Source organism: Apis laboriosa, unplaced genomic scaffold (genome assembly GCF_014066325.1).
Source record: "Apis laboriosa isolate Shangri-la unplaced genomic scaffold, ASM1406632v1 scaffold9_cov152, whole genome shotgun sequence".
Lineage (NCBI taxonomy): Eukaryota > Metazoa > Arthropoda > Insecta > Hymenoptera > Apidae > Apis > Apis laboriosa.
In genome coordinates, this window is record NW_025224966.1 from 3,469,408 (window position 1) to 3,482,500 (window position 13,093).

Here is a 13,093-nt window from a genome sequence, read left to right on the forward strand (position 1 = left end):
AGAGAGAGAGAGAGAGAGAGAGAGAGAGAGAGAGAGAGAGACTTAAAATTAATAAGAGCAATCATCGCAATGGGTGGCTAATTATTATGGACACGTAATCATAAAATCATTGTTCAAAAAAACTATTATACATATTACATATACGCATATATTGTGCGAACATTTTGGCCTGTCGAGAAATAATACGAATCATGCTGTATCGCTATTGGTCCAAATTAAACCAATTACGTAATTATGTAATGTAAACCAATTAAAAAAAGAAAAAAAATATTTTTACTAAATGTACAAATATATACGTCATATTATTTACACTAGTCTGTAAAATTCGGATTACTTATTTTTAGAGAATTAAGACGGTTTTTTTCCCGTCTTGTACAATTTTATATATATACGAAAAAAAAAAAAAAAAAGAACACGAGAGTGATAGAGATAATATTAATTTAAAAGTGATACAATTTTTAATTTGTAAAGAGATGTTGTACGTGATTCTCGTTTTTTGATTTAATAAAGTAGTAAAAATATTTTGAAAGGCCAATTAAAAACAGATGTCTGAGTTATCATATATAAGTATCATAAAAGCACGCCAAGCCGAGAAGCAACGTTCACGATAATAAATAATTTTTACTAGAAGCATTAAAGTTAAGGAGTACAGAGAAATTATTCTTCGAGATTATCGGATTATTCTGAAGGCGAACTTTATATATATTCACGATGGTGTTAAATGTTTTAATTTTTTTTTTTTTTTTTTTTTTTTATNAAAGAATACAAAATATGATTTATCGCTGCGTATGAGGTATAACTGTAAAAAAAAAAATTAAATTAAATTAATCACAAGACAATAAAGTGCAAAGATAAATTGCATGAAAAATGGAGCAAATTAAATTTTAAATAGAGATAACTATAACTGAATAGTATGGGTTGTGAGCATGTGTCGGGGAATTTGTTGCATGAATATTCCGTGCCTGCAAGCGTAACGCTAATTAACATCGAACGATTTATTAAAGAACGTACTATTTAAAAAGAAAAAAAAAAAAAAGAAAAAAAAAGAATCATCAAACAAGAATTGGTCGAATTAAAATTCAAAGATTTATTCTTCGTTGCTTCCTATATTGCTGATCGATGATTGGTGCTGGTGGATACATAGTTTCACGATGAATTATTGAGAATTATTCACAGAGATGCTGCATCACAATATCGTGCACAATGAATATATATAAACGTTGATTTGTCATAAAATAATTAGAGACAACGTCTTACGTTTCATTTATATTCGTTTAATTGCCACGAATAAAATTATTATACACGTAATGAAAAACGCCTTCGCGTTCTTTTGAAACCACGCTCTTTTTCTCCCGTTTACATTTACAAATAGTCTAAAAATATCGATATCGTATATAAATTCCTTGAAGGAAGGCTGTTTGCTCAAGTGAGATGATGTAATGGAACGATTTACATATAACGCGTTTTTGGAATAATTTATAAGCTGTGCAAATTACGATAATTTAATAACTCAAACGACGTATACTTATAAATCGAAATAAAAAAAAAAAAAAAGGAAATAAATAAGCATTATTCAAACGTAAGCGTTCAGGCGTTTTTTCTCTTCAATATTTTTCTTCTTTTTTTTTTAGTTAACATAATATTCATTGTGCACCACAATTTTCTTGTCTAATAATAAAAGTTGAGCGACTACGGGTATTGTGCGATCATAAAATCTATCAAAAAAAAAAAAAAAAAAACAAATGATATCGAAGAGCGGTATGGCAAGTAGCAGAAGCTAAGATTCAAGAGAAGATCACTTACTTTCTCCACTGTGGAATTCTGCGAGTAGCGCAAATAAAATAACAGAGAGGATCGGGAACAAAATAAAAAAACGCGTTAGTATCCATTCGTTCCATATAAATGATGGTGAGAGATGACGATATAGATGGAGTCGAGATTTTGAACTAGCGCAACTTTTACAGATTTTCGAACATTTGTGATGTTTGTTTTTTTTTTCTTTTTTCTTTTTCTTTTTTTTTTTTTTTTTTTTTTTTTTTCCTTCTTCCAAGCATCGATCTTGATTTGAAAACGTTATTGATGATGATTGTATCTCATTCCGATTGTCGAAAACCCGCAATCATCACACGCAAACCACTTCTCTATTATACAAAAAAAGTACAAAAAATGGGGAAATGTAACAGTAATAATTATGTATTATAGTGGAGACGGAACGAGGTCACATCATTCACACTCTGCGAAAAAAAGATATACGTTAGGGTGGCAACGTAAAATTGTTGATTGTTCCGAAATCTGCAATTATATATCTTACACAATTCTCAATGATCTTTTATTTGCAAGTAATTTTTGTTATAGTTATACTTGTCGTTGGAGGGATATAATTGACAGATTTCGTTACATGTGCAAAAAATAGCTCAAACTTGTCCATATAGGAAGAAGATGGAACAATGACGAGCAGCAGCCATTATTATATGATGAAAATGTGTGTCCAAGTTGATTAAACTAGATATCATTAAACGAAAGGACGAACGATTCTTTCTTTTAATTTACAGAATTAATTTAAGAGCGTCTTTACATCGAAGTATTCCATATGTATATATGTATATCACTTTGTCTAATTATTTTCCAATCTACATAATCTACGATCTCCTTAATTATATTATTATATTACGTAAATTTTTCTCATCGAATTTATGAATCCATTAGTGAATGTTATATAATAATCGATTAAAATATCAGCGTATCGTGATATCGTGTATGATATAAGAATGTACAGGAATAAATTTGTCTCTCTATCTGATTCGGATAATATTTGGATAGTTTTATCGTGTTAAAGGTAGAAACATACGAGATATATTAATGATTTATTCGAGGAACAAAATTATATAATACTACGATCTATAATCTAACTCTATAGATAAAGATAAATGAAAAGATGTTTAAAAGATGTAATAAAAAAAAAAAAGGGGAAAATAATAAAAAAGGGATTGGTGTACCTGTCCCTCCACATTCCTTGTCCTTTCGACATGGTACCAAGAGCTGCCAGCGATGTGTTTAAGGACTCTAGGGACGGTCTGATCTCAGAACAAAATCTGGTATGATTATAGGATAAGAAATTTGTTTCATGCGCATGCTATATATGTTTTCTTTCTTTCTTTCTTTTTTTCTTTCTTTCTTTCTTTTGCCGTGCATTTTGCACTTTCCTCCGCTGTTTGTCTTTAGGAAGTCAATGTGCACTTGGGAAAGGGGGAAAAAAAAATCATTCTACATATCCAGAAACAAGTGCGTGCAAAGATATTGTGCGCTCTTGTACGTGGTTAAGATATAAGGAAGACATTCTATATAGATCACACTGAAGGTATATATACTCGATAGGAAGTAGAGTCGTTATATGGACAAAACGTCATTTGTCTGATATATAATAAGTATCCTGTCCTACTAAGCGCTAAGAAAAGATTCATTGTCGATTCAAGATACAACAGTGTCATTGTATATGTATATATATATATATATATACATATAAAAGAGTTTTTTCATTTCTCGAACGGAGTAACAAGATAATAATTTTCAAACTCGTGCTCAATCAAAATGATCTGTAAATTACTCGAGCAAAAAAAAAAAAAGAAGAAAAATTAGTCAATTTTATAACATAAGACACATTTGAAATTTATGATACGTATTTCTTTCGCGCTTAGTAGGATCATTATACCATCGAGTTCGCCTCGGTATTATTACTCGATCGATCGTAAGAGTTCGAGGTTACGACAATCTGGTCCGGTATTAGTAAGGAACACGGTGTTCAATTAGAATTGCTAGACACTAATCAAAGAATCGTTCATCCCAAAGAGATATTTCAAGAACAACATGCTTTAATAACTAGAGATAATCTAGTTCTATCGCTACGAGCAAGACAAAGAAGAAATTGTAAACGAGGGCACCAAAGCGGTTGGTTCTTGTTGTTTAGCTTGTTGGCTGATTATATAAATTGTTAAACTGAACATTCTGAATAGAATAGAATTATAAGAAAATAAAGATATTAGGTATAAAAAAAAAAAAAAAAAAAAAAAAAAAAAAAAAAAAAAAAAGGGAAAAAGATAGCTCGTTGTGAGAGGTTATTATGATGGCGTCAGAGTAAAGACCGATTTAGTTACTCGGTTTTATTTTCTCTCGGTTGGCTCCATATCTAATCCATCGCGTTCCATCGCGTACTCCTAGCTGTGACAGTTACGCTGTTATGTTTTCATTATGCGTGCGATTATGTAACAGTGAATATATGTCAATTATTACGTATACGACCCATAAGAACCGTTATATCTTCTGCTCAGTGGAACGATTATCACGTGTATGCGCGTGATACGTAGTAATATTTGCGGTAAGAAAGAAATGAAAAAGAATTAGTTTTAATCTTCGCTTCCTCAAATGTGAGTCAATTGAGTTAGTAAGTGAAACAATTTTTTCGTTCGTTTATGAAGCCAACTAAAAAAAAAAGAAAAAGAAGAAAAAAAAATTGATTCGAGACTTTTTTTTTTTTTTTTTTTTTTTTTTTTTNTTTTTTTTTTTTTTGCGAGAATAGAAGGTCCAAGCTCTGCTTTATGCAGCTCGTACGGATTATCAACACGATCCTGTAAATTACGTTTTATTGTTATACCAGCCAATAATCTATTAGGGTTAATTAGAGCAAGGAATATCTTTCACCAATGCACACCGTATCACACTATAATACACAATATTATTGTTTCCGTTTACGTACGCCACTTGCTTGCGTACTATTACGTTTTTTTATGTACAATTTTCAACCGCAAATTAAGATTACAAGAAACGTTATTATTTGCTTATTATATGCGCGTATGCGTATAAATACAGTTGTGAAAACGTTTTTTCTTTTTCCAATTCAACGAGACAAAAATATTTTATATTTTCAAAGAAATGTATTTTTATGCATTATGTAGTTTTGTATACAATTACGTATACTACGTGTCACGTCGACTTCAAAGAAGAACGTGTATTTATATAATTTAATGACACGAAGCTTGTGCGTGTAATAATCTTGAAAATATCGAAATTTGTGGTAATAAATGCCAAATGTCCATAAAAACGAGCTATTTTTACAAGCTTAAAGAGAGATTCAAAGATAGAATATATACGTTTCAAATAGAATTTCGACTACAGCTTCAAGTTTTAATCCGAGAAAATATTAATCTGTACATATTGTTTTCTATTTCATTCTTAGTCTTATTTATACGTTGCGCTATTATTAAAACATTATTAAAACAAACCATGCAAATATAGAGATCACTTTTTTTTCTAATTTTCTTGTTTACGATAATTTAGTTAGTTTTTTTTTTTTTTTTCCTTCAATTTGTCGTGCATATATATGTATAATTTGCAAACAATTTTCAAATTTATCGGATAACAATGCAAATTTTCAATTTCAAAGAACGAAAAGCAAGGAATGCCAATTTGACGATAGTCGAAGAAAATTTGAAAAATTTGATATATTTTAAAATACATACATATTATGTTGCAAACAAATTTGTTTCGTTTTTCTTTTTTTTTTTTTTTTTTTTTTTTTTTGCTTGATAAAATACTTCGTAAAATGCATTCGATATTTTATAAATATATTTGCAAATATGGGGTAAGTTGTATAATACTCGCTAAAATTTTAAAAGAGTTTTAAGAAATTTCGTGAAAAACGCTTTACATATATACATACAGTGTGCGCGTGTCGAGCATTATTGTACAATTATAAATTAATAAGTAAATACAACCTACCCTAAATTGTACAATTTTGTTTTCACTACCGTTATGTTCACAGAATTCACAAGAAAACGAATAAACGAATACGTACCCGACGTGAACTGGGTGCCTATTGATATCAACATTGTCCGGTTTCAGATTGGCGGCATTTGTACGCTGACAAGTTTCCTTCGTGATCATCTCGGTTATCGTGGGTGCTACGAAATTGAAATTTTATATCATTTTAAATTAAAAAAATCAACTACCTTTTCAGCTAAAATTTTTACACGTACAACGAAAATCGAAGATACATTTCCACGATACGAAGATGGCGCGAAGCTTTCAAACTCTGTCTTTCTATAAACGACTCGTGCAACAACTACGCGCAAGATCGACCGTCTTTTCTTCTGAACCAAGAATTCAATTTACGACCCTCCATCGTTCCTCCATCGCCTCGAACGAATCTTTCGTTATACCCCGTTGAACTTTACAATGGATAAAAAAAAAAAAAGAAAAAAGAAAGAAATACTGCACTCCTGGTCGAAAGAGAATCGAGCTCAACTTCGATCGGAAATCCAATTGTTCCAATATAATCTAAGAGAGAGAGAGAGAGAAAAAGCTTTGAAACGCAATGTTCCATCGACTTACCTCCGGAATGCCGATTATCCCTCTCGTCGTCCGTCACGTTGACGCGCATCGAGTCATCCCCCATAGATTTCATGTCGTCAACAGTCATGTATCGATATTGCTGTTGGTCGCTGAGCATCGGATCTTCACCTGTGACGTGAACGCAACGTGAATTAATGATACAAGTCGTTACAAGGGAAACGGCCACTTTGCGTGTTCGCAAGAGGGTCTAAAAAAGAAAGGGGGGTTGGGGGGGGAGAGAGAGTGAGGGGAGTCGTGAAGATCTCTCTAGCGCACACTCACGTCTTGAATTCTTGCATGAAAAAACAATATATATATATGGGGTAGAAGAGATATCGTGGTCGAAGAGTAAGTACGCACCAAGAGTGAGTGAATGAATATAATAATGAGGCTGCAAATAAAATGGAAAAAATCATTGCCATTTGAAAATTATCCCAAAAGCTCAAAGAAGCGTAAATTAAGTATCGTGTCGTTATGTATATACTCATCGGTCGGAGTTTTTATTCTGGCCTTACTCGTACCCTTATTAAACAAATGAATAACAAATCTGCACACGAGAATCTGCTGCAAGGAATGACTGTGAAAGAAATTTATATATATATAATCGTGCGAAACACGTGAATCGGAAGAAAGTGACAGATATTAAGAACTTGATGATTCTTATAGTTTTTTATAGCGGAAATATATTCTTTCGAATCGAAAGGGAATTCAACTTCGTACAGATATACCAATTATCGTAATTATCAATTATAGAGAAATGCAAACAAAATATAAATAAATATTTGAGTAATCGTGTACGATGTCGATTATCGATATAAAAATACGATAAAAATATCTCGTGATCGACTTTTTTTTATCGTATTATTTGCTCATACAGCACACACATCCCATGTGCACGATTCACAAGAGAAACGCACGATTCATTGAGAATCGATGACGAAAGCGTTGAACGTATACGGCTCGTCGTAACATAATAAATATCTACCTTTTTTTTTTTCTTTTTTTAGACGCTGCACAGTCTATCGTAAACGCTAATAAATGTGCGGTTTAAAAATAATAATTTCGCGAACGAGCTTTCGAAGTTCTTTGAAAACTGGGCGGATAAAAAAAAAACGAACACGCGTAGAAACACGGGTATCGTATTTTTCACAAGACTGAGATCTACTCCGTTATCCGATCACCTTATACAACTTTAAACACGCCTTATCAGATATGCCAAGAATATGGAGCACAATTATCTAATAAATGGTCAGCATTACAAAATTTTACGGCCCACACGCGTACAATAACGCCACTATGAAACTGAACTAATCTCTAACGCGAACCAAATTGTACATCATTTCCCTACACCGTCCTAGGAATGTACTGTTGTTGTCAGCTTCGAAAATAAATCTTCACAAAGCTCGAATATATTATTGCGACACGATAATATAGGCGAGGATTGTACGGCGTGCGCGGTGGAACGAAAAATAATGTTACTGGCGAGACAGCGGCGGCGACGACAACAACGTTTCGTTTCTCTCTTTTATCCGAATTACGATACGAAGAGGCCAATCTCGCCTCTTCCGCTCTTGCGACCACGTTTTAACGAATAAAGAGACGTGCACACGCGTGGAAAACTTCGAACGCGTGTAACCTTCGTTCGAGATCGATTTCAAACCAGTTTCAATTTTAGCGTCGATAGCGTGCGTAGCGTTTTCGAAATCGATAACACCCGACTCGACTCGAATCCTGTATCCCAAGAGAAAGCTAGGATCGCGACACGTTTACGCCGGTGTGTAAACCGCTTAAGTCGGCACGGGATGGAAATGATGTCACTCGTTATCTCGAGAGAGCTCGAGAAAGAGATGGACAGAGAGATGGTGATGGTGGTGGGAATCGATAATATCTAAAATTAATAAGAAACACGAGGCGACTTGGTCCGCGCGGTGAAGGCGCACATGGAGAAACCGCGCGTACCGCGAAAACTCTAATTTTAGGCGGTGTTCAAGGACACGTTCGATGGGGAACGGATTCTAAGCTTCTCGGCCTCTTCTAAGCTTCCATCTACGAATAGTTGACCTCATAGGCAGTGACCTATATCTTGGCCGAATACACGCGCGCCTGTGAAAACTGAACCAAGTAATCGCGTCGAATCTCGTTGAATGCAGTTAGTAGTAGCGTCATAGACGAGAATAGAGACTAATCATGATCAACGAGACGCTCAGCCTTTGTGTCACGTTGCATCGAACGCGTTAATCGAATTCCCGTTTCCACGTATCTCGCCTCGCCGCGCGTTAAAAATCGCCACCAAAATCGAAAATAGATTTCCGCTACGAGAAACCCAAACCAAACCTTTTCGAACGCCAAAACTTTCGCGCCAACTTGCCGATAGGGGGATTTCCGATAGCTCCACGCTGTCGCGCCATGCCCCTCCTTCTCTCGACTTCGAACGCCAATCGCAATAAACGTTTATCGCGTTGCAACGTAGAGGTAGAGATACACGAGTATCGAACGGCCTGTTCCGTTTCGAAAGGAAGAAATCGAAGTTCGCAAGAACTTGAGAGGAAGGAATATACGAAAATACGGTAATAAATCCTTCTTCCTTCCCCTTCCCCCCTTTTCGAGGCGCAGGAAACTGGCTGACCTTGATCGTCGTCGCCTCTACTCCGACCCGCGTTCCACGATACATCGTGGTGCGCGACTTATGTCACCGTCTCATTGTTATGTCATAACCGAGGATCGTGGTCACGTTTCTCGTGCCGCTCAATTAAGCTCGCCAGCCTTTAACACACCTTCCATACGCGTATACGTTCCTCTCTTACTTCAATTTTCGCACGTATACGGCCACCCGTATTCGGTCACCGTTCGATTCCATCGTTCGATACAATACAATCGTTTCGACGCCTTCGATCACGTCGCCGATACCGATCCGCTTCCTGCGACTTCGAGCAACTTCTCTTCGAGCAACGGATATCATAATAATCGTAGCGGATATTAAACTCGTAGTCGAGCGGAGCGACGAGTTTGTCGCGCGATACAACATTTCGTCCGCTTCGATTTTTTTTAAATATTCGAGGTGTGCGATCGTTCGATCGTCGACCGGATGTATACAGGGCGGGAAATATCCGCGTAAATACCGAGTCTAATTTTGGTCACGGTATTCAGGTTTACGAGGCGAAAAAAGAGATGGAAATTTATCGAACTACCGGTGTCGTTACTTGTTCGCGCGGTCCATCCGCGTTGGTCTGTTCACCATTATCTTCTACGAACGGGATCGGGAAATGTAAACATCTCGTAGAATATATATATATATATATATATATGTATATATATTGCGCGTTTACAGACCAAGTTTAAGACAAGTCGTTTAAATTTGTTAGTTGCGAGAACTCGTAATGTTGGATTGTATCTATACTGCAAATAGACTGTTGAGTTTGTTTGTATCGTGCAATCGAAATCGTATTTGAACGACTTTAAAACGGCATGCATGATTAAAGAGAATAGACTTAGATAGTTTTTATCTTTTCGCGCGGTCAACGGGTTAGCAAGTTTGAAAATTTGAATTAAAAGAAATGTCGGAAATGCTTTAGGTTTTGAACATCAATTGCTGGTCAAAGATTATGTAATATTATGTATATAATATTTTTTCGAATAGTGCAATAGTTCATTGATATGATTCATAATTTCAATTATGAATAATGAATACTTTTTTGCAATAATATTAAATTTCTATGAATTTTCTTACTCGAAAATATCACGAGTTAATAGATTGCAAGAGGAAAAAAGATTTTTTTTTTATTTATTTTATACTTTTTCATTTTTTTAAATTAGATGGCATATTTAACTTCGGTTAACATATTTATTAAGTCAAGAAAAACAAAGTCGCGTGGCGAGTCTTTCATTATCACTTTGTAAGCACTGGTTATCGCATCGAGAATATTGTGTTAAACATTTTCTACAGATTCTTTTTACATTCATTTGAAATCTTTGAAATCTGATTCATTTTCCACAAAAAAGAAAAAAAAGAAAAAGAAGAAAAAATTGAAAATAAAAGATAAAATAAAGATAAACTTGCTCGGTCAACGTTAAAAATTTCATGAACGCTCGATGAACATTTGAATCTCGACATCGGAATTATCGAAATTTAAAAAAATCCTGTTTTAAATTAAATAAAGAATGTGAATAAAATGGCGTTACGAAAATACCGAGAGATCGCTTCCGAGTTTACGATTTACCACGATATTGTGCATATTATGAGAAACCACGTGACCCGATATCGTTTGCCAAAATTTCGATCATTTCAGAAATTCTCTAAAGTGTCACGCGATTCGACCGCGCGACGAGAAACGACTCGCTCGTTTAACCTTCCCTCGAGAAAATAGCTTGTAAGAAAATGCAGGGAAAAATTCGATTCAACACGACGCCACGACATTTCGAATAATAATGGTATTCGCTCACGCGATTAAAACCACTGGTTAATAGCCGCGTTTAAATTAAGGATTAGGAGACTATCGTCAGACCATATCGTAAGAAAACGCGAGATTATATTTACTTGTGCCGTCGCTGCTCCTGTTGCTCGTACACCCGCAACACGTTATCTTCCTCGATTGTCCCTTCTGCTTCGATCGTCCCTTGGCCATTTTTCTTTTTCTTTTTTTTTTTTCTTCTTTGTAATATCTTTCCCGATCGACGACGAATAAAACGAGGAAAAAATTTCCCTCAAAATCAAGAAAGTTTTAAGAAGAAAGTTTAAAGGTCCAACCACGCGAGGATCGAAAAAGAAAAAAAGAAATCGTTATCTCGTTTCGAGAACGAGAACGCGCGGCAAATTTATCGTAACGCGTAACACACTTTGCTCCTCCTCCTCGAGCGAAAAGAAGAATCCCACAAGAAGATGCAACTTTGTACAACTCAGTCCAGCGAACACGATGTACTGACGGTGTGCAGCTACGTACGAGGATTAATTACATCACTCGGCTGAACCGAGCCGCCGAGTGATGCGCAAGTTACACAGGTCACGCGAATTACAATTAACGTCCGTTATCGGTACGCGTCCATTGATGGGATCCATCCACGCGTCGCGGATCGCACGCACAGCCCGCACGCACGCAGCCACTGTCGTCGATTCCTCCACTCCACTCCACTCCACTCGACTCCGTTTGTTTATCGTTGGAGCACCGGGTGATCGGCGAAATTGGGGAAATTTGCCGTCACGTAAGTGTGCACACCGTTCCAGGGTATCGTTATTACTGGAGAGAGGCGGCCGTTACGCAAGCAGCCAACGTATTTCACCTGATTAGATTTGATTTGTTAAATTGCATTAACCGTGCACGGCCTGGATGCTTCTCTCCGCTTCTTTCGTTCCGCGCGTATTTCGTCGCGTGCTAGAACCGGCGGGGTCAGGAACAGCGACTGCTTTAAGATTAATACAAGTTCGACGCAACGCTACTACTACCTAACAGAAACGTGACCTCATTCCGTGAATCACCAATTTTATAATAGTAGCTGCCTCCGAGCTTTTCCACTATACTTTATTTACATCTTCGCAACCGTTCGCAACCCGACTCTCCTACCGTTTCTTTGAACGGTAAGGAAGCGTGACCGGGTGCAATTGTTGGCAACTGATCGATTTCTTCTCTCGTCTCTGTCAGTACGCGTTAGCGCGGAGGAGTCGAGCGGAATCGTGATTCGTCGAAATCATTTCTGCGAAGTCGTAGAGATAGAGCGCGATTTACGATTACGCTAATCGATCAAACAAACGTGTATGAACCAATCGAACAAGATCGACTTCCCCTTTGATCTTCCTTTCCACCGACGCGGGCCGAGCGATTACGATTGCTTTCCAAGCTTCGAAGCCAGAGGCCTCGATCGCTGGACGCGCTCCAGTTCGATAAATAGGAAGACGAGTATTTAAAAATTAGGATCACCGATGCGCGTGAAGTTTTCTCTCCAACTTCGCCTGTTTACGATGTAACGTGACCGACGAACGTTGAGTATCCGTGTCAAAGTTTATGAACCACGCTTTTCCCGCGCTCCACCGCGTCATCCAAGTTAATGAGAGTACAAACTACGCGTCAAAGTTTTGAAGTGAAAAGAAGGAAAAGAAAAGGAGAAAGAGAGAGAGAGAGAGAGAGAGAGAGAGAGAGAGAGAGAAGAGAAAAAAGAACAAATATATCGTATTATATAAATTTCGATATTTTGGTCGTGAATCGTATTTGGCGACTTGCCAGCTAGCAGGGGTTCGACTAACTGCACGAATAATATGGTACGAGATACACACACCGGCTGTTGCATAACAGGCGAAGCAGAATGCGTATAGGTACGAGGATGATACGTCAAAACAGACCACCACACAAGCCTACTTCTGTTCCTGTCGACTGGCATAATGATCGTACAACTCGTTATTATGCAAATTGCATTAACAGTGGTAACGCGCCCTACTTCGTTAACGTACCATTTTCTGAATTTTAGATTCGAAAAAAATGCGAAATGCATCGGTGACTTCGCACAGGTGTAACATCGTTGAATATCAACTTCGCTTATTTTTATATATCGGTATTCGATTCAAAGTTTCGAGGAATAGCTGCAATATTTTCGTTTAGGGGATATATAACTTCTTATATAATATTTTCTTCCAGTGATTCAAGAAAAAAAATCTTAAGATTAAAGTTTAACGATCGATAAATATATCGTTACGTTTTAGTTAGATGAATATAAATTTCTTAAT

The 13,093-nt window shown here is 36.3% G+C and overlaps 1 protein-coding gene across 14 annotated transcripts in view; it reads right to left on the bottom strand.

The window, feature by feature from the left end:
* LOC122720093 (microtubule-associated protein futsch-like) overlaps positions 1–13,093 on the bottom strand; it is a 78,123-nt gene that overhangs the window by 34,935 nt on the left and 30,095 nt on the right. For 10 of the 14 annotated variants that reach the window (XM_043946590.1, XM_043946582.1, XM_043946581.1 and 7 more), the window contains 3 exons: positions 6,385–6,513; positions 5,849–5,954; positions 2,997–3,074 (listed from right to left, as the gene is read on the bottom strand). In XM_043946590.1, coding sequence (XP_043802525.1) covers positions 2,997–3,074; positions 5,849–5,954; positions 6,385–6,513 — 313 coding nt within the window. Of the gene's footprint in view, positions 1–1,803; positions 1,822–2,996; positions 3,075–5,848; positions 5,955–6,384; positions 6,514–7,369; positions 7,707–10,918; positions 11,873–13,093 lie in introns of those variants that run through there. The other 4 variants (XM_043946591.1, XM_043946592.1, XM_043946583.1 and 1 more) reach the window with 4 other exon arrangements.